At 43.0% G+C, this 22611-nt stretch overlaps 1 protein-coding gene across 1 annotated transcript in view; it reads right to left on the bottom strand.

The window, feature by feature from the left end:
• Atp10b (ATPase phospholipid transporting 10B (putative)) overlaps positions 1 to 22146 on the bottom strand; it is a 108462-nt gene extending 86316 nt beyond the window's left edge. The window contains exons 1-3 of the mRNA XM_029483189.1: positions 21862 to 22146; positions 20299 to 20493; positions 698 to 902 (exon numbers count right to left, since the gene is read on the bottom strand). Coding sequence (XP_029339049.1) covers positions 698 to 902; positions 20299 to 20493; positions 21862 to 22136 — 675 coding nt within the window. The 5' untranslated portion in view covers positions 22137 to 22146. The remainder of the gene's footprint in view (positions 1 to 697; positions 903 to 20298; positions 20494 to 21861) is intronic.
• Between the last annotated feature and the right edge of the window lie 465 nt (positions 22147 to 22611).

Here is a 22611-nt window from a genome sequence, read left to right as displayed (position 1 = left end):
GTAAGCTAGCCAGCATAGCCTATACGGTAAGCTAGCCAGCATAGCCTATACAGTAAGCTAGCCAGGCCAGCATAGTCTATACAGTAAGCTAGCCAGCATAGCCTATACAGTAAGCTAGCCAGCATAGTCTATACAGTAAGCTCCACATCCATGAGACCCTGTTTCAGTAAATAGGTGGAAGGCTTCTGAGGACACATGATATCAAATGCTTGTGCAAACAGGCACCTGTATATGCCCATATTGGAACACACACACACACACACACACACACACACACACACACACCAGGAAGAACGGGGAATAACAACTACTACTTTGCTGTAGTTAAGGAGGATCCAAAGGAAGATTCGTGCTCAGATCTGAGCTGGGCAGGGTTGGCTGAGAACAGAGGTTGGTTGCATTCTTAGCTGAGCAGTTGTAGGACTTAGTTTCCAATACAAAGTAGGTTTTCCTGGAGTACAGTTAGTCATCACTTTATGAACTCAGTCCTTCAGCAGAATACGGACATTTTTTTTAGTCTCAGTTTCTTCATCTGTGATATGGGCATGATAGCTACCCAGAAGGTTGCGGGGAGGGCTGAATTTCTAACGAGGCATCTGCTTCCCTTTCTTCCTGCCAGTGTAGGTACAGCATTCCAAGAGATACACTTGCTTCTTGTCTCTGATCTCACAATGGAAGGATATATAGAAGCACTTACCGGCTGTGAGAAGCCCTTCACGATACGCCTCTGCTTGAGGTTGGTCTCTCCATCCAAGTTGGCAGTTTCCAGATGGCAGACCCCACTGGGGTCTGAGGAGAAGAGAAGGAGAATGTCTGCTGGGACAATCTCATTGCACTGCATTTGGACAAAGTCTCCCACACGCACGTCCTGCCAGCGCTTCAGCATGTAGCGTTGTTCTTTTCTAGGGTGCAAGAAAAACAGAAGTCTCAGTAAGCTTTAAGACTCCCCAGTGCTGTGCCTTACTTTAGATGCCAACTTGCTGCAGTCTAAAAACCACCAGGGAAGTGTCTCCATTAAGGAAACGGGTAGATCAGGTTGTTCCAGCCCAATGTGGATGGCATCCTTCAAGGGTGGGTGGGTGGGGGGGTCCTCAGTGGTATAAGAGTAGAGGAGGCTGACTGAGTATAAACTAGAGAGTGAGTGATCAAGCAAGTATGCATCTAGGAATTAATTTTCTCTCTGCTCTTGGCCTTGATGTCCCTGCAGCAATAGCCTATATCCTGGACTTGTAAACCAAATAAAATTCTTCCTCCCCTAAGTTACTTTTGGTCATGGTTTATAAAGTCCCACTCGTAAAAGGTCTGTTCCTTTGATTATTTAGAATTTTAAGCGATTCCCAAGTGTTGACCAGGTGTTGAGCTGCACCTTTCTTTCCTGGGTGGAAGAATACTTTAAGGAGATGTTAACTGTGGTATTATACTGCATGGATAATTATCACATAAGAAAGCAAAGGTACAAAGATACCTGAGATAGAGAAAGGACTGTTCTCAATTACTGGGAGCAGAGAGGCAGTAAAAGTGAAGATATTGATCATTAAGAAACTTGGTCTCTGTAACTCCTTCCATGGACATTTTGTTCCCTATTCTAAGGAAGAATGAAGTATCCACACATTGGTCTTCCTTCTTCATGATTTTCTTGTGTTTTGCAAATTGTATCTTGGGTATTCTAAGTTTCTGGGCTAATATCCACTTATCAGGGAGTGCATATCAAGTGACTTCTTTTGTGATTGGGTTACCTCACTCAGGATGATATCCTCCAGATACATCCATTTGCCCAAGAATTTCATAAATTCATTGTTTCTAATAGCTGAGTAGTACTCCATTGTGTAAATGTACCACATTTTCTGTATCCATTCCTGTATTGAGGGACATCTGGGTTCTTTCCAGCTTCTGGCTATTATAAATAAGGCTGCTATGAACATAGTGAAGCATATGTCCTACCCCACCCGGGAATCCATCCCATAATCAGCCACAAAATGCAGACACTATTACATATGCCAGCAAGATTTTGTTGAAAGGACCCTGATAGAGCTGTCTTGTGTGAGGCTTTGCCAGTGCCTGGCAAATACAGAAGTGGATGCTCACAGTCATCTATTGAATGGAACACAGGGCCCCCAATGGAGGAGCTAGAGAAAGTACCCAAGGAGCTGTAGGGGTCTGCAACTCTAGGTGGAACAACAATATGAACTAACCAGTACCCCCAGAGCTCGTGTCTCTAGTTGCATATGTAGCAGAAGATGGCCTAGTTGGGAAGAGAGGTCCCTTGGTATTTCAAACTTTATATGCCCCAGTATAGGGGAATGCCAGGGCCAAGAAGTGGGAGTGGGTGGGTAGGGGAGCAGGGTGGAGGGAGGGTATAGGGGACTTTTGGGATAGCACTTGAAATGTAAATGAGGAAAATATCTAATAAAAAATTGAAAAAAAAAAGAGAATGTTTGGAACACTGATAAAATGGAAACCTCTAGACACATTTAGAACATTAGTAAGAGGGACATTGACAGCCTGGAGCCCACCATAACTGGAACTCAGAAGACTGAGGAATGGGAAAGAAATGATGTACTGTAATCTATCCAACTTAGATAATAGCAGTAGCAACAAAACCTGCCAATTTCACATTTAAAACAAACTGAATACTGGTATCAACATTTGCTTGCTTACGTGACAGTGCATTGGTATAGACATTATATGAATTTCACAAAGAAACTGAGGATCAAAACTTCCTTTCCTCGAGTCTTATAAAACCAGAGTTGTACAACCTGAGCTTGAATCCAGCTTGATGTCAAAGTTCATAGCTTTCTAGCAGGTAACCTGATCAGGACTGAAAAATCCCAACTTCTTATGAGCCACGTGAGTGTGGAGAAATCCTCTTGATGATTTCTCATTCACAATGTACTGATCATTAGTCACATTTCAAACAGTATTGTGCGGTTTAATTGACCAAGGTCTGAGCCAGCTAGTTTTATTTATATCAACTTGACACAAACCTGAAGTCATTTGGCCTCGAGGAGGGAGCCTCAATTGAGAAAATCTTCCCACCAGAATGGCCTGTGGCAAGACTGTGGAGCATTTTCTTAATTAGTGATCAATCAGGGAAGGCCCAAATCATCATGAGTGAGACCATCCAGGGTTGGTGGTCCTGAGTTTCATAAGAAAGCAGGCTAAGCAAGCATGATGAGTAAGGCAGTAAGCAGCACCCCTCCATAGCCTCTGCATCAGCTCCTACCTCTAGGTTCCTGTCCTGTTTCAGTTCCTGTCCTGACTTCCTTTGAGGATGAACTGTGATGTGCAAGCCAAATAAACCCTTCCTCCCCCCTACTCCCACCCCACCAAAAGTTCAGAGCTTTCACAGCTAGCGCCTCCCAGCTAGTATTACAGCATCAGCTCCTCTGTTCCCTCTTTCCCAATACACATTACATTTACACAGAGCTCTCATTATCAGAAAGTCTTTATTACGCCCAGCCAACTATTAAACAAGTTTTGTTCTCCTAAGTAATCCTGATCTCTTATTTTCTATCTTAAAAAAAATGATTTGAAAGTATCCCTCAGAGTCCTATAAATCTTTTGGCCATGCCAAGCTACATCTAATGTCTAAGATATCCTTAATTATCCCCGGGATCATGCAGTTTCAAGGCCTATCCTAGATGTGTGGGCTCTTCTAGGACTGTATCTCTAATGTTCTTTTTTCAATATGGGATTTGGAACTCAACCAATATTCCACATTTTTTTTTTTTTAAATCGGAGCTCTGCTGGCTTGAAGTTGATATCTCTAAGTGTACCTGGATCTAGGGAGGCAGCTTACTTCTGTGCCATTTCTACCAGATGCTGAGCCCCTTTGGCTATGTTTTTGCTGGAATCTGAGATTCCTGGCCATGACAAGTCAAGTACTCAAAAAGCATGAAGGGACTGTTGTCTTCCCTTCTTTAGGTTCTCTGGAGAATCTCAGCAAATCCCTCCCCTAAAAGCTTTGATCATACATAGTCCCCGAAAAAGACTCCCAGCTTTTGAAATGAAGTTTTTAGCCATCTGGAAGGCTGGAGGAAGACCTCATCAGAATATAAAGACATCGAGAAAGGTGATTAAAGCATGTGTGTCAGATTTCCATGTGACTTTTGATTAGTTCCATCCACACACCCATTGTACTCCACATCTCTTCTTAAAAATGAAGAATGGGGGCAGTCCTATCAGCTCTATTCCCCTTTATCACTTCATGGATATATTTGAAAATGTATTCATTTGTATACTTAGGTTATATTCACCCAGCAAAACAGCCATTGCAACTCAACCCTGGGATCACCTGTTGAGCGCTAAGTTACAAGGCTCTTTAAATATTGTGGGATGGACTAAATTCTCAGGGCCAAATGAACTTTCATAGAATGAAGGAAGGATTAGATTTCTACCACTTTATCTTTTCATTTTGAGAGGAAAAACATAAAAGTGATTCTTAAATATTAAAGGAAACTTGCTCAAAGGAACAAAGGGCTACCACCCAGTTTATCTGCATCTCCCTTTATTTCCTCCAAGCCTTTGGCTTCTGTAGCTATGGCTGAGATCTATGAGATAAAGCCTTCGGGACTGTGGGGTATCTATTGATTACTACAACATCAACATCCAGCCTTGTGTGTCAGATGGATTAGGGAGAACACCCTTGAATCTGACCATCATCTGGATGGTCATTATTTTCAGAGTTTCTTTATTCTGAAAGTTGTGACAAATGATATTAGGTGGGGTTGCTACACTCAGAGCAAAGTCAAGGCCAAAGCACATCCATTGGTGAATACAAGTCTGCTATTTCCACTAGTCAATGAAGATCTCCACTGCTTTGTATGGGATATAAGTAGGAACAAGGAAAGATGGAAGACTCTGGAGGTTAGTTTTGGATGCATATATACTTATGTGCTTGAAGTGGGCTGGAATGCTAATCTTTCAATCTTCATCATGATACATGTATCACTAGACTTGCGCTCTGTCTTCTTTATGATACTGCTTGTATCCCAGTGAGGCTACCACCGTGCTGGACAGTTGTTTCTATGTGCCAATTCTTTTCTCAGACACAAACAGGCTAGGGAAGGGACATCATGGTTATTACTGGAGGTTTGTCTCTTCACTTCTGTAAAGCATGTTGTCACTACTCTGACACCCTTGGTCTTTCTTCTTCATGCTTTTTATGCTTATAGTTGTATTCTGTGACTTTGGATCAGGCAGAAATGACCTGAACATACAAACCCTAACCTTTCCCCTTGAACTTTTGCCTAGAAAACAGGGATCTCAGCAAATTGATGCTCCAGGCTCTGGAGTGTGGTTTGTGAAACACATTCCCAGAAATACTGTTCTTCTCCAACAGGCCCATGTTCTCTCCGGGAGTCCCCAGATGGAGACTGGAGTACTAGAGCTATAGGTATTCATTTAAAAAGTATTATGGGGGTCATGCACATGCAAGTGACATTCCTTATTTGGTACATCATTTAAGAAAATTTATTTGTAGTAGTGTTATATTATAAAATGATATGTGACAGTAACCCAATCTAGCTATGTTCTAGGATGATAGACATATTTTACTGGACCTTTAGGGACACTTCCATTTCACACTTGGCTACTTTGCTCTGGTTGCCCGATGCTCTGGGGTACACTCCGTCACTTCATCTGTCAGCAGCATGTCTGCGGAGCAGCCAGGGATGCATAGCCCAGGGGTGTCCAGCCAAGGGAGGTGAGAAGTAGCAGAATTTAGCTGAAGCGTAAAAGTGGCATGCTTCTACACTGAGTGACACTCAGATGTGACCAACAGCTGGCCAGGAGCAGCCAGCTGGAGCCATTCCCTCATTAATATGGCCCGTTTGGAACAGCTGTCCCAGGTGGATGCACGCACAGACTCTTGCTGTTCCCTGCTCAGTGAGCTTGCACCTGGGAACTCACTGCTATTTTAGTTTCCTGCAATGCTCACTGCTGTTTAAATATAAGATAAATTCACGTGGCTTAGGACAAAGACTCCATCTGGCAGATTCTACCTTGAGGAGAAATGAAGTGGTTCAGTGTTAAACAGTTTTCTGGGAGAAGATAGGCCTTTAGAAATAAAGTAAATAAACAGCAAGAGAGGTTTTTAACCAGTTGTATGCCACAAGGCAATGGGTGAGAGGGAGAGATGGAGGCGAGGATGCTCAAGGCTTCATCTTTCCTATGCCTGGGTCCTAATGCAAAGAACTGTGGGGACTGGAGAAGACTAGACCCTACCAGAAGGATTAACTGTTTAACAGAATTTATGATTAACAAACAGATGACAATCTGACCTGGGTTGTCCTTTATCATGCTTAAATAGGAAGCTTAGAATGTCCCAGGTCAGTAACTAGAGTGAATGGGGACCACTAAGATGAATGAAGGCAGTCCTGGGATTAAGAATGTGTGTTGGGGCTGAAGACATGGCTCAATGATTGACTTCATACTGTTTTTGCAGGGGACCTGGGTTTGGTTCCTAACCTCCATGTCTGGCAGTTCACAACCACCTATAATTCCAGTTCAGGGGATCTGACACCCTCTTCTGGCCTGTGCATACATGCTATCATACCGAAACATAGATACACAATATACACATAATTAAAAAATGAAATAAATTTACCTTTGCGAAACACATGAAACTCAAGAAGAACAAAGACCAAAGTGTGGACACTTTGCTCCTTCTTAGAATTGGGAACAAAACACCCATGGAAGGAGTTACAGAGACAAAGTTTGGAGCTGAGACGAAAGGATGGAACATCTAGAGACTGCCGCACCCGGGGATCCATCCCATAATCAGCTTCCAAACGCTGACACCATTGTATACACTAGCAAGATTTTGCTGAAAGGACCCAGATATAGCTGTCTCTTGTGAGACTATTCCGGGGCCTAGCAAACACAGAAGTGGATGCTCACAGTCAGCTATTGGATGGATCACAGGGTCCCCAATGGAGGAGCTAGAGAAAGTACCCAAGGAGCTGGGGGGATCTGAACCCTATAGGTGGAACAACAATATGAACTAACCATTACCCCCCGGAGCTCTTGACTCTAGCTGCATACGTATCAGAAGATGGCCTAGTCGGCCATCAGTGGAAAGAGAGGCCCATTGGTCATGCAAACTTTATATGCCTCAGTACAGGGGAATGCCAGGGCCAAGAAGTGGGAATGGGTGGGTGGGGGAGTTTGTGGGGGACTTTTGGGATAGCATTGGAAATGTAAATGAAATAAATACCTAATAAAAAATAAATTTATCTTTAAAATGAGTATGTTTGAATCCAAGCTTCACTGAGTATTGTCTGTAAAACCTTGGTCAAATTATATAACTTCTCAGACCCTATATTTCTCTATCTACATCATTGGGGACTGGGACCTGTCTACATGAAGGAGTGCACTTAGGGCTTTGTATCTAGTGCTCATTAGATACAGCTTCCTTCACGATGTTGAGAGAAATGATTGTTCATGGTTTAGTGAGGGCTTCCCACCCTTCTTGTGCCCTTATAATTTCTTCTTGATGTTACTTTATACTCAGGTACATTCTATGGTTTGGATCCAGGCAATAATAATGTGTAAACTCCATAAAGTCTACAATTATAAGCCTTCCCTGAGACCCAGAATAGAACAAGATTATAATCTCAGTAAATGAAACAGTTCCTGCCCTGGAGCATGGCTGTTCACAGTTTGAGCTGTGTGGGCTGGATATATAGTCCTATCCCTAGTCTTTACCTGAAGGCTGGGATAGGTGTTGAAGTCTGGCCAAGGTGAGAGTAGTAGTGAAAGAGCTCAGGCTAGACCCACGGTTCTCCCCATGGCCAGTGGCTGACTCAAGCCTGCTTATAATGCCTGGTTGTTTGTGAAACTGAGTGTGGAGGTCTGAGGCATATGGCAAAAAGGGAACAGCAGAGTCATTGAGCTGTGTTTAAAGGATAATTCTCACTCTTACAGCTGTCTACCTTGAACTATTACCTTTCTTCATGTGTGTGCTAATGTGCTTGCAGATGCATACATTTGTGACTATGGGTGGAGGTCAGAGGTCAACCTCTGTTGTCACTGCTTAAGTGCTATTTACCATTTGTTTTTGAGAAAGGATCTCTCACTGGCCTGCAATTTGACATGTAGGCTAAGCTGTCTGAGCCGTGAGCCTCAGCCATCCTCCCTTCCGTGCCCCCCTTATGTTACCATGCCCAGATTTTGTATGGCTTCTGTGGATCAGACTTAAGTCCTCATATAAGAAACACTTTACTGAGTGAGCTATCTCACCAGCACCTTCTTAGTCTGACCCGCAGGTTATTCAGATGGGATGGGGGGCTTTTGGTAGTTGTAGATGAAAGTTCATTACACTGGAATTTATAGCTGCCCATAGCCATTTGTAGGTTAGGGAAGAACGGAACATTGGCATAGTGGCAGAGGATTAGGAACTATGATAGTTGTCTATTTTGTTAGCAGATACAAATGAGGCATGGGATTTGGTGGCTGGGAGGAATGTCTGGTGAGAGGGATTAGGGCTTGAAAAGGGTGATGTCATCTTAAGTTTTTGACCTGATCCTAGGAAATGACACTGAGACGGAAGGAATTGCATTAAAGATAGCTTGGGGCTGGGGCTGGGGGCTAGGTGCTGGGGGCTGGGGCTTGGGCTGGGGAGGGGGTGGGGGTGGGGTGGGGGATAGACAGTACAACTTTCATCCTGCCTTAAGACCCTTTGTTTCTATTCTTGCTTGTCTGGTACAGAGCACACAGGAGGAGTCTGTTAAACATGGAGGAGTTGAGGAAACTCTCTAAAGGAGCAGCTGAGGTAGAGGAACAGAGGAGGCAGGAACCATGTCTGGGCTGGAGACACTGTGGAACTTAAGTAACAGTCACCACACTAGAGATGCCAAGCCCCATACAGGGCAGCTGGGAATTGATTGACATAAGAGAACCCAACTCCTAAATCAACATGTTGAGGCTGAGCATCCCTCACAGTGTGGCCTTTGTTTTAGCACCGCACTGTTCTCATTCAGAGGCTACAGAAGCCTGGCCACACTGGGTATCTCTCATATGCATGCTAGGTGTTAAAGCTCCAAGTTCTGTGATGGCACTCATCTCTAACTTCACTGACTATGTAGCTGCCACCTTCAGAAAGAATAACTTAGAACAGACCATCAATTAGAAGTGATGGCCACAGGCACATCATGCCTCACAGGACAGGGAGTCACAGGAGCCTTCCTCCAAACCCATAGCCCCTGGATTATGAATAAGCAGCCTGGGGGTATCTGAGAGCACATAGCACATTATGCATGAACTTCCTCTAACCTCAGCAGATCCCAATCCTACTGCTCTCTTTACACCCCCAGGCAGTGAATATCAGTGTTTCATGGCTTGTTGGCATGGCTGCTTGCATATCATGCTTCTGTTGCCTTATGGTTTCATGCATCTTTTATTTTCACTATGGGATGACCTTGCTGAGAGATGGGAAAGTCTACATTTGTGTTCCTAGGATTGGGTAAGCTGAGTGTTTGTTAAGTGTGATGTCTTATAGATTTATCTTGGACATTGTGCAAATGGAAGCTGTTTGAAGCCACACTGACAACTAGTCATTACAGACTTCCCGCTGAAGATGTCTAGTAATAATAAGATCTCATATTATTGGCTGACATGTATGGAGTGCTCATAAGGAGCCCAGCACCAGATATACATGACCATTTATCTACCTAATTAGGAGGCAACTTTCATTATTACTATTTTTTTCTCTTTTTAGATGAGAGAGGCAGGGTTGGGAGGGGTTACATTACTCAGGTAAGGTTACACAAGGACTTGTGAGTTGCAGTGAGGGGCACCGTAGCTTAATGTGGAATAGATGCTCTGTTTGGAAATTAGGTACACAGTAGATGAAGGTAAAGATAGTGACAGAAGCCTAACAGAGGCTAAATGAGAACATGAGAATCACCTTTTAGAGTCCTGAGCTCAGTAATGGCAAGGCAGAGGCCATGAATCCCCCTTTGCTGACACACAACTCATCTCTGGTGACAAGCGTTCAGGGCTTCAGGCACACTTGAACTCTTGTTTTATGGCACTCCCATCTATGAGTTTGGGGACCTAATGTATTCTCTCCTGAAATGAAAAGCTGAATTGGTCCAAGTGGTTTTTATTAATAGCCTTCTGTGAGCATGAGGCAAGGCAGAGGGGCTAGTGTATGCGTGGGAGACACTTGTAATATGGACACTGGGTTTGCCAAGTACAGAGCCAATGGACACCATGGTCTGTTGGTCTGTGACCTTTAGGCTGTGGTAATTTTCATAGTCACACTTCAAATGACCCTGGATGTTTTTCCACTGTCTGCATTTCTCACATTCTCCCCTGATGCCTGTTTTGCTGTATATTGGAGCTTGAAGCTAACCTCCGCAGATACAATCTTTCCCTCCTTCTCTCATATATTTTCAAACTCCAGCCATTGACCTTTCTTTTGTACTTTTCTTGGGTCAAGTTCATGGAGATACCTGGCTGTCAAGGCACTGGAAGCCTCCTCGGTAGTATTTTAGCTAATATTATCTGAGTGCTGCTGAACGTCAGGCACAATACCAAGGATTTAATAGTATATTTAAAAGTCGTTTGGGGGTGGAAGTAGAGTTATGATGGTATTTTGATGTTAGCATGACTCTGGAAAAGACCAAAATTTGGCCTTCTCTCCTTTTTAGATTCTATAGCTCACCACTGAGGAGATGCAAAGGCAAATGGGGACCACAGCATCCCTTTTCTGGCACCTGCATACACATGACATTCTTATGCTCAGGGCATCTTGTAAGTTATGCTGGACCAAGTGTCTTAAGGTCTGGGCTAGGTGAGGTCACTTGTTGCTTTCCCTGAACCTGATACTCAGTGTGTGGATGCCCAGATGTTGAAACAGAAGCTCATGTGATGCATTCACCAGATAGGACCATGGTGGGCAGCTCTGGCCAAGTGCAGGTTTGATGTGGAATATTTAATAAATGTGTTCAATCAAGTCACTGTGATACTTTTGTTTGCTGTACTCCACATCCTGGACCATATGTTCTAGAGTTTGTTTCTCTAGGAATGCCATTTCCGAGCCTTCTTGCATGTCATCTGCCTATTTTCTCATGAAAAAGACCTTAGGGAGAATTATGAGCAGCATTTAAAGGTGAGCCCAGTTGGGTTCCATTATTGAAATGGCTCTATTTAAGTCATTAAATAATTAGTTAGACGACCAGCGCCTGTAGTTCAGTTCTTTCATCCCCAGGTTGTCCACTGTGGATGCTGGCAGGAACAGGCAACTGTTAAAACCAGGCTGAAGGCCCAACCAGGCTGTTAGCACCAGTGGATGATGGCCTCTCTTCCAGCACAAGGCACCTCATTTCTAGAAGGATGACTCTCTATGTCCTGCTAAAAAGTCAAGCCGAGGGATAGGGGAGATGGCTCAGTCTGTAAAATGCCTACCATGCCAGTGTAAGAACCTGGGTTCAGATAAGCTGTCATCGGCAGAATAATTATTGGAGCTTGTTGCTCAGCTAGCCTAGCCAATTGGGGAGCTCTAGGCTGAGTAGCAGACACTGTCTCAACCAATAAGAAGGAGGACATTGAGGAAGACATCCTCCTCCCCGGAAAGCAAGTGTGTGCATTTACACACAAAGCTTCATGGGCATGTTCATACTAATATGAAACACATACACATACACACACACACACACACACACACACACACACACACACACACACTAAGGCTAAAAACCAGTAGTGTATTCTCTCATTTACTCTCAACTTTCAAGCACTTTTTCTTGGTCCTTCCTGGTCTTTCTTATACCATTATAATCCACATGTGTAGTTTTCAGTTGACATATGGCCAGACTGTAAACTGAATGATGCTCCCTGGGCCTGGCTAAACATTTCTCCTGCCTTAATGTCCCCTGAAGGGTCACCTCTTCGAGGAAGGCTTCTCTTGGCTTTGACATTTCATGCAGGTAGATGAGTCCCTACATTCTCCTCTATAGAACCATGTTCCACGCCCCCTTGTATATAGGACGCCAAAGGACATGGGGGCATTGCACTTGTCTGTAAGCATCTCATGTCCCTTGGACTGATAGCCCTTTGAGGACATGCTGCCATGATTCCACACTATCAATTATGGCACCAGTTAATATTTACTGAAAAGGCGATGGAGGAGTGGCTTAGCTTGGACAGTATCTATCATATGAGCATTAGTACCCGGGTTTAGATTCCCCAATACCAATGTAAACTGCCAAGTGTGGCTTCATGCATCTGTAACTCTAGCACCATGTGTGCAGAGACAGGCATATTCCCATGTGTGCAGAGACAGGCATATATATTCCCAGGGTTTGATGGACAATCAGCCTATCAAGCCCATAAGTGCTGAGTCCAGTGAGAGACCCTGTCTCAAAAACTAAAGTGCAGAGCAAAGGAGGAAGACACCTGATGCCAACCTCTGGCCTCTATATACATAAGCACACATGTGTATCTATGTGTAGACATATTTACACTAACACACACACACACACACACACACACACACACACACACACAGTTGAATAGATCAGTGACAGGGTGCTGTAACTCAGGATGGACTTTGTTCTTTATTTCAATTTGGGGACAAATCCCACCCCAATTCCCTCAGCTCACATTCCTCCTATATGCATGTTTTCTGAATATAAATACAATTTCCCTAAGCTAGCTGGAAAAAAATACAAGTCTCTTGCTGGGCATAGTTTCTGGATTCATTAAACAGAGCCTTGGGAGAAGCTAAGCTAATACAATTCTGAAGCTAATCTCCCCTCCAAGTCGTCCCATAAATCTGATTAATGGGTCACCTCTCGACCATAAGCACTGTTGCTATATTAAAAGAAAATGCTCTAACAGGATTGTAATTCTGTTAACAAGGCTTCAGCTGTTCGCAAAAGGCATTTCCTCACAGGAGAGACCAGTCTAGACTGGAAGATGCATGGGATTAGATAGTGAGCAGAATTCTACAGGCCTTTGCACTTAATTGCAAAAGAGGAGAAAGATATAGGAAGATTCACAGAGGACCAAATCAGAGGAAAGAGTGGGTACTTGAGACACGTGCTTCTTCGTGTCCCTCAGAAAACATGTCACTTTCTCAACTCTCGGTTGTCTGATAGCTTATCCTGTGACACTGATCTTTTGCAGTGGGACAGGCCCCTAAGTATCTATTGGTTCAGATAATCATTAACCCTCAGGCTGTATTTCGGCTTCTCCTGCCATGGTTTTTCACAGAACCTGTGAACTCCAGAATAAGACAAACTTCAAGAACATCTGTCTAGTGTAGGTTGCCCCAGGGTGGGCATGCTTCCATAACTATGTGGGAAACAACTGAGAGAGACTGGATTTTTAGGTGATAGTCTTGAGGACATAAAAGTGACCTCTGTAATGTCTGTTTCTCTCTCTTTCAGAAGTTATTTGGGCTTTATTTCTTCCTGGAAATCACAGCTGGGCTGTTTGGATAAGGACCTTGCCTTCAGCATAACTTATGATAATCTTATTTCCTGCTCCCAGGGATTGAGTCGGTGGTGGGCATGTGATCCAGTGTGGGACACTGAGATATGAGGGGACTAGGAGTGAGTTTCCTTTCTTGACATTCTATGAAGGGCACCAGAAATATCTTTCTTTATCCCTTTGTGGGCTATTAAAAATAGTTCTGGGGGCTAATCCCACTGCAGCTTTGTCACTGTCATGAAGCACATCTGTCTTAGGGTTCAGCCGACACTAAATTTTGAGTCTGGATTTAGAAGCTCATTGAAGCACTTGTTCATCTCAAGTCACCTGTGCTGGCTTCAGCCATCATAATTCCTTGTTGGGTACATCTCTTTGATTGAGGTTTCTACCACTAGTGGGGGAAAACAACTGAGCCAACACTGTACTAGACATAATTCTCACTGAAGATTGGGTCTGACTCATAATATGTTATCATTGTTATTAGAACAATGGACAGCAGCAGGTAGATGCTATATTCTGAATGAGTTGGCTGTAGGTTCTCTTTCCTTTCCTTTCCTTTCCTTTCCTTTCCTTTCCTTTCCTTTCCTTTCCTTTCCTTTCCTTTCCTTTCCTTTCCTTTCCTTTCCTTTNTTCCTTTCCTTTTTCCTTTCCTTTCCTTTCCTTTCCTTTCCTTTCCTTTCCTTTCCTTTCCTTTCCTTTCCTTTCCTTTCCTTTCCTTTCCTTTCCTTCTTTCCTTTCCTTTTTCCTTTCCTTTCCCTTTCCTTTCCTTTCCTTTCCTTTTTCCTTTCCTTTCCTTTTTCTTTCCTTTCCTTTCCCTTTTCCTTTCCTTTCCTTTCCTTTTTCCTCTTTCCTTTTTCCTCTTTCCTTTCTCCTTTCTCCCTTCTCCCCTTCCCTTCCCTTCCCTTCTCTTTTCTTCTCTTTTCTTTTCTTTTCTTTTCTTTTCTTTTCTTTTCTTTTCTTTTCTTTTCTTTTCTTTTCTTTTCTTTCTTTTCTTTTCTTTCCCTTTCTTTTCTTTTAAATAGTGTATCTTCCAGGACCCACAAGCCTCAAGGAATGCAGAAATCCAAGTGACCTTCCCAGAGTATTCATAGTTAGCTGAGGATCTGGGCCTGGAGGACTGGCAGCTGACTGCCAAGCCTGCTGTCCCCTAAAAGTCATAGCCCCTTCTGCCCTTCATTGAGGGTTGAGTGTTGGCTTTTCTTGCAAAGACTCCTGATTCTCTGGACATTATAAAACAAAGTGGGGTGGAGGGATTACAGGCTCCCAGGCAGAACAAGACTTTAGGCCAAAGAAGCATTTACATCCATTATGTCATTAGCAACTCTGGCAGAGGAGCAATAGGCAGTTAATGATTGCTGGAGGAGAGGGGGAGTGTCAGATACTCCCACCACCCTGCCCGCCTTAAGTAAGTAAGTAAGTTCATGCATGCAATTCTAATTAAGTGCACCTAAGAGAATGGAGGAGATATGAACTAGGAGTTGGGGTGGCCAGGGAGAAGAGAGCGTTCAGTAGGAGGAGGACATGAATGAGTAAGAAAGGATGATGGGGGGATATGATCAAAGTCTTGCATTTCTATATATGCATATATGTGCATGAAATTGTAAAAGGATAAGTGAAATGACAGGATAAAGAAGTAGCAGCTTGTAGTTCCCCTAAGAGACTCAGGTAATCTGGCCTGTCCAGTACTGGGCTGTATCTCCACACGGAATAAAGCATGTTAGCTGTTGTGAGATGAACCCTTCTGAGCTTGTCCCTTGGAGGTCACACCATCTCTGTCACAATCCAACACCGATTGTCTGTCTGGCCTCCGTAGTTAATTATCTTGCTGTAGTGGAAAAAGCAAGTATTCCCATACTTAGGTTCTAAAAGTATTTTTGAGGAAGATGAAGTTAAAAGTATACCGATTCCTTTACTGTGTACCTTTTCTTTGTCAACCATGAGCCATGGGTTTTGATGACCAGCAACTCTTTTGGGGTAAGATGTCTTAAGAACATGACCTTTTTAGTCATTCTACTGAACGTTCCTTTAGAAACACTAAACCCCCCTTTTGTTCTAACAGTGAGTGGTCTACTACATTTTCTAATTTTTTTTTTTAATTTTGAAACAGGTTCTCATGTAGTTCAAGTTAGCTTTGAACTATATAGCCAAGGTGGCCTTGAATCCTTAATTCTGCTGCCTCAGCCTCCCCAGGTCTGAGATTCCAGGCATGTGTAATCAGACCTTATCTATTAGATATCTCTAATCGATAATCATGCTATCACCTATCCTTGGTTGTTATTATCTTGATTTCTCCAAGTTATTTTGAGAACAGAACAACAGGTCATTCTGTCTTGAAGCATAGGTGAACCTACAGTCTAATCAACTTCAGGGCTGGTGCCAAGAATAGGGGCACTGTTATGGCATAGTCTAGCAAAGCAGGAAGAGCAGGATTCTCATTCCTCAGAAGGTGCACAACTTCCTGCTTACTTTTGTGCCACAGTATAGGAACAATAAAGAGGAAAGATGTTTAAAAAAAAAAAAAAACGAAAAACAGAAAATGTACGATGGGTGTGTTGGGACAGGAAAAAGGCATGCTTTCTTAAAAGCTCTGCCTATAGGGAAAGGCTTTGTACTCAGGCAGCCAGTCGTTCCTCTTCTGTAACTGATTAGCGTGCTCCTGACAATTAGATCTAGCTAGGAAAGAAATAAAAGCAAAGTACTTACACTAGTTTTTCCTAGTGGACCTGTCAACAAAGATGGCCAAAACGTAGTGGTCCTGAACATGTGGGGAACACAGGGTTTCGCTTTTGGGTTCTTTGTATGTGACAGTATCCCTGGAGGCTTTCCCCTGGCCATAACGTCTCTAGTGGACCTTGTCTTCTAAGCCCTTCCATAATCCAGTTCCAGTAGCTAAGCTTTCATTCCCCAGGGGAGAGAATTTCTTCTAAGTTAGCAGATCCTCATCAGCTAGAGTTCACACTTCAGGGTAATTCCCTTTCATCTCAGCCAGTGACCAGGGCAACAGAGAAACCTGTGCAGATGCAGGTGACAACGTTAGAGAGAAAAAGATAGTCCCAGGGTGATCTGAGAAAAGGGTGGAGGGAACAGGGAGGGGGAGGGACAGAGAGGAACAGAGAGGAGGAGAGGGAGAGAGAGAGAAGGGAGAAGGAGAGAGAGAAGAAAAGAGAGAAGGGGGAGGGGAAGGGAGAGATAAAGAGGGAGAATGAATGAATGATAGAGATAACTGAATGAAAAAGACTGTCCCTATTTAAGAAGAAACAAAGCCTTTCATCACCAAGCAATCCAGGCCTTCATGGCTGTTAGCTCACTCAGCAGACATCCCCTCGCTTTCTTCCATCAAGCCTGAGCTCATCCCCCTCGTTCTTTTGTAGTCACCAGGTTGTTACAAAACAGACATAGACTTTAACTCTGTCTTTTTCCTCTTATCCAAGAAAAAGCATGCTCCCAAGAGCCCAGTAGGGCTACTTGGCCAACAGAAGTTTGCAAAATGTCTGCTTATACAAAACATTAATAAACAGCATGGTCAGACTGGGCAGACAAGAATTTTGCATTCTAAAAGTGAGTGTGGCTCGTATTTATGTGTTTGGCATTAACAGTAAGCAACTCCTAGGAGTATTTTGTATCAGTCTCATGAATACATCAAGAATTCCTTAAGTTTTAGGAATTATGGCAGGACATTTACATCACTTGCCTAAGGCCACCACATGACTGCAGACAGTGCTCAACCTGGGATCTTTCCTCAGGCTCCAGTTCTAACTCAAAGCTTCATCTCTCTCCTGAAATACACTGATGTTTTTCTCCTCCCGGAAATAAACATACTCATAGCAACACCGGACTAATTAGGTAAGATAATTCATAGAAAAAGAAAATACTATAAAATGACTTCCTAATTTGAAGACCCCCCTCCTTAGTCTTCTTTTGCTCACGCTTTCCACTATCATCCTCACACTGGGGCACCAACTCTTCACTCAAGTAAAATGATGAGAGCCTCTACCCACATCCTTTCTGCTAGCAGGGGTTGGCAGCCAGAGGAAGCTAGGCTGAAAGTTGCAGTGAGTCTGCCCCAGAGTTCTTAGATTTACCTGCTGTAGACCAGGGACTCTCGGTTATTGATGACTTTATCAGATTTGTATCTCCGGAAGTCTTCCCAAGCATCCTTGATGGCTGTGACTGTGAGGATGACACAGACTGGAACCATGCTCACCCCTGGCTGGAACGCATTGACCACAGGGATGAAATTCAGAATAACAATGCCCACAAAGTAGAGATTGGCGAACCGGTGCAGCTGCTCAAAAATGTTCTTGGGTATGAAGGACAACACAGTGTACTTGCTGGTCTTCACTTGGTTCCCCCGATAATGGCCGTTGGGGTTTTCTTTGTAGGGCCATCCTTCGAAAGGCAGGTTGGAGACCACAACCCTCTTCTTGTCTTCTTTCTTTTTCCGCCTTTTCCTCCCTTCCTTCCTCATCTCTGCTCAAGCCTGCCTCTTTGATTCTCATAATTTAATTAGCATCTTCTACTTTTCTTCTTTGCTTAAAACTTCTCTCTTTTCTTTCAAAACTAACAATAAAAAAGTTAGGGAAAAAAAAGTAGAGAAAAGAAAAAAGAAAAACAGCAAGCCGGTCTGCAAGCAGTATGGGAGAACTCTCTGGAAGGAGCTTGCTGAGAATGGGTGTGTGTCACCTGGCACTTCCTTCTGCCTGTTTGAACCTCCACCTGTTGGAATGTAGGCGTCATCATCCACAGGTGTCTTCCTTTCCTACACAGGTGCACTAACGCTGGGTCCTAAAACCTACCAGGTTAAGCAACAGCATGGATTTCTAGCCAGGCACTCTACTGCTTTTCAAATGGCATGCACTGTGTGTGTGTGTGTGTGTGTGTGTGTGTGTGTGTGTGTGATTTCACCTAACACCCTCAAAAGAGCTTCTTAGGAAATTAATCTCCTGTGATGATCTAATCACCCTGGAGTTTACCTCTTGGGTTTCTAACCCAACTTTAATAATAACACAATATCTGGATGGCTAAGAATATGAGGGTTTTCATGAGTTTTTTTTAGGGTTTTTCAACTTCAGCCCTGTTTTTGACTAGATTGTGTGTGTGTGTGTGGTTGTTCTGTTAGGATATGTACTGGCACCCCCAGCTGCTTTCCACTAGATGCCAGTAGTATTCTACCTACAGCGTGTCTTCAACCTATCACCATATGTTTAAGGGGTGGTGGGGGAGAGAGGAGGAATGTGTCAAAATCACCTCCAGCTGATCATTACTGAGTTAAGTGAACTTAATGTCTAAAAATAGTCTTAAGCAATCAAACTATCATCTAAGAAAAGCCCTATAACACCCCCCCTATAGATAGAGAGAGTTGTTGTTGAGGGATTGTATATGAAGTTCCCAGAACATTACAGACCACTGCTAGAGGTGAAAGGTAAGTCCCTACTGGTAAAGAGCACCATGTAAGTTAGACACATAGTCCAGAGGTCCTTGAGCTGGAATTGACCTGAAAGGTTACTCCCTGAGGACTAGCTTTCATGATAGGTAAAAGCCTTGAAGGCAAAAGATAGGTTGAAGGTGCCATTCAAGCTTCCAAAGGAGAGAAGCAAATAACAATGTTGCCCAACTCTAATACCTATGAACCGCAGCAATGACTAGTATGGCACAAGAAACCCTCAGTGTTTAGTAGTGGATTGCATACCTTGGTTGTAACTAATAGCTCTCTCATTGGACTATGTCCCACACAACAAGAGGAAAATCGTGCCCAATTGCCCAAGGCTAGTGAAGTCATGGATCTTGGAGGAGAGCCTACAACCTTCACTTTTCTAAACCAGTATAATCCCTAGCTACACTTTAAAATGTTTGTCCTTATACCCTCATCAAGGGATAAGGACTTATCTCTACCCATTGTCTTTTCAACAGGTAAAAAGCATTACAGAAAACCACAACCAATCAAAATGCCCAGGTTCAACTGATACATCTACAAAACTCTCCCTCACTGAAGGCTCAGGAAACTTTGGAGAAGAGGGCATGGAAATATAAGAGTCAGAGAATCAGGGAATTTCCTGTGAGATAATGTCAGAAATTAACACATTAAGTCTCACCAACATGACTACCCAAACATAAGTTGAATGAGAATAATAGACATGCTAATGTGCACTGGGGAAAGTCTATAAGGCGTCAACCATACACACAGAACTACAGGCAATTAAGGAAAGTTGAGAGCAGGAGAAATAGTTTTCCCTGGGAAGAGCTCACCAATTGGCTCTCTAATACTAAATGGTCATCCCTGAAAATATACAAAAAGCTACATTATACAGACTTAGCAGATTGTATTGAAGAATGTGTGTATACATACACGCATATGTATACATAACAGTAACTAATGAGAAAAGAGGCAATGGATTTTAAAAAGAGAAAGGGGAGGGATATAGAAGGGTTTGAGGGAAAAAAGGAAGAGGGACTGATATAAGCTTAAAAAAATAAAGTTAGTATTTTAAAAGAAATTTTAAAAAGAATATATAAGGTTAACAGTGAGTAAGGGTGCTTGTCACCAAGTCTGATGACTTTAGTTCAATACTCAGACCCTATATAGTAGAAGGGAAAACCAACTTATACAAGTTGTCCTTTGGCCTCCAAATGTTTGTTTTGGCATGTATACACACACACACACACACACACACACACACACACACACACACATAAACAGAAAGAAAGAAAGAAAGAAAGAAAGAAAGAAAGAAAGAAAGAAAGAAAGAAAGAAAGAAAGAAAGTTGAAAGCCACATTGCTAGGAAAGATCAGCCCCTTAAATATGCTGGTGAATTTATTTAACCTTCTGCAACAGAGGAGACAGTAGTAGAGTCCCTTACCTTTCATATATTTGAATGCTGGCACTGTTCATCTCTCTGTCAAAGCAATATCTCTTGAAGTCCTCTATGCCATCTTTGACCATGATGATCAACAGGACAGTGGCCAGTGGGAACATGGTGATTTCCTTGTGGAAGACTTCCATGGAGGGCATCCAGTTCAGAATCACCAGGAACAGGAAGTAGAGGTTGGCCCACCTAGAGGGACAAGCAAAGTGGCAGTGGAGACTCTGGAGAAGAAAAATGTACCCTTCCAGTTTATTCCTAGTTATTGACTCTTACCCAAATCAAACATCTCTTTCACTGTGAATTCAAGTAAAAGAGTAAAGGCATTAGAGTAAATGCTATAGCTTTTTAAAAAAAATAACATTTATCTATTCTCTGTCTCTGTCTCTCTCTGTCTCTCTGTCTCTCTGTCTCTCTGTCTCTCTGTCTCTCTCTCTCTCTCTCTCTCTCTCTCTCTCTCTCTCTGTGTATGTGTGTGAGCACACATGCCTTTTGCCATGGTGTGAATGTGGAGGTCAGAAGCCAACTTGTGGGAGTGGATTCTCAACTTCCAACCGTGGGTCCTAGGGACTGATCTCAGGGCATCAGTCTTGGTAGTGATCACCTTTACCATCTGAACCATCTCTCTCACTAGCCTTGTTTCTGCTGCTTTCCTAGTTCACTGACCTGCCTACATTTGTTCTCTTTTGTGCAAAGAGGACATCATATAACCCTATCTACTTTAAAGGGCTTTTATAAATGTTATGTGATATAAAAGTTGGTTTTGTATACACAAAAGGGTTCTGAAGCATAACAGTAGTCAATGTTAGTTACAAATTTTAACAAATCTTGGGATTTTAAAGTAATATTTGATTTATAGTTAATACATGTGCATGTATACAGGTGCATGTGTACATGTGTGCATGCCAGATGTTGATGCTTGGAGTCTCCCTCAATCACTCTCTACTTTATTAATGAGGAGGGTCTCTTACTTGACCCAGAGCTCATTGATTTCACTGATCTAAACGAGGCAATTTCACTCCGGGGCTCCCTTGTCTCTCTCTGTCTCCTAAGATCTGGGTCTACAGGCAGATGGCTTCCCACTTGCCCAGATTATACAGAGGTTCTGGGGATCTGAACACTCTAGTCCTCACATTTGGCTCAGTGAATATTTTACCCCTGAGTGAGTTATCTACCCAGGGTGTCTCTTTATCTTTTCATCCAGTCATGTCTGAATTGTTACTTCTTCCAGGGAGTCTTTGCTGACATTGTTCTGTTTACCAAATTCACACTGTAATGTACCACATACTTTTCCTTGCAAGTATTTTTTTCTAGTTATAGAATTAAATCAATTTGGCAATTTAAAAATTAATGTGTCTCCTTCACTAGATGGGGCAAACAATGAGTTCAGTCTCTTCTTTCCATATATGTTTACTACGCAAACACATGATGTGATAAGTCAACACTTGATAAATGAGAGGAGCTTGTTCCATATGTACATTTGGATATCAAAGGGAACTGCATCATCTCAGCGGCAATGCTAGGCCATGGTATATATTGTTGGGAGACCCAGCTGCATACCTATGAAACTGCTCAAAGAGATTCTGGGGCAGGAAGGTGAGGAGAGTGTACTTGGTTGTACAGATGCTGTTGCCTGGGTACCTCCTGCAGACCTTCTTCCAGTCCTGGTGACACATGCTGTTGTTGGGGTATATAACCCGCTGCTCTGCTCTGTTGTGGCTCTGCCTGTCTGTCTCTGGAGAAAGCAGTGGTGTGGTTTCTGATGGAGATTGGGAGAAGCCATCTTGGGTTCGCCATTTCCATCGGAGCCAAGAAAAGTCAAGAGAGCAAGTCATTTCTGGGATCAGGTGACAATAGTCTGCAAACACACAGGAAGTTGCTGTGATCAGGAGGGCTGAGTGGAATGTGAACACAAGAAGTCACTATGATAAGGAGGATAATACAACATGGCATCTCTTCTTTTGTACATGTAGGGTCCAATCTTAGAAAAATAGAAAAAGTCCCTGCGATGCATCTGTTTTAAGGTCAGATACATTAAGTAAACAATAAAAAAAAAATTATACAACTACCACAAGGATCAGCATTGTGAAAGCAAGTGATGGTGTCAGGGTGGCAGTGGTTGATGACATGGTTGATGATGTCTTGGAAAAGTCAAATTGTGGTCTGCAAAGATGGGATGCTAGGAGGCTAATTTTCGTTCATTCTTAACAGTAAACTTTCTCTATTCACCTTGTTCATCTTCAACATAAAAAGAAGAAGAGGGGCTAGAGAGATGGCTTAGTGCTTAAGAGTGCATTTCTTACAGAGAAC

This window comes from Mus caroli, chromosome 11 (assembly GCF_900094665.2).
Source record: "Mus caroli chromosome 11, CAROLI_EIJ_v1.1, whole genome shotgun sequence".
Classification (NCBI taxonomy): Eukaryota; Metazoa; Chordata; class Mammalia; order Rodentia; family Muridae; genus Mus; species Mus caroli.
This window is presented reverse-complemented; position numbering and strand designations above follow the sequence as displayed.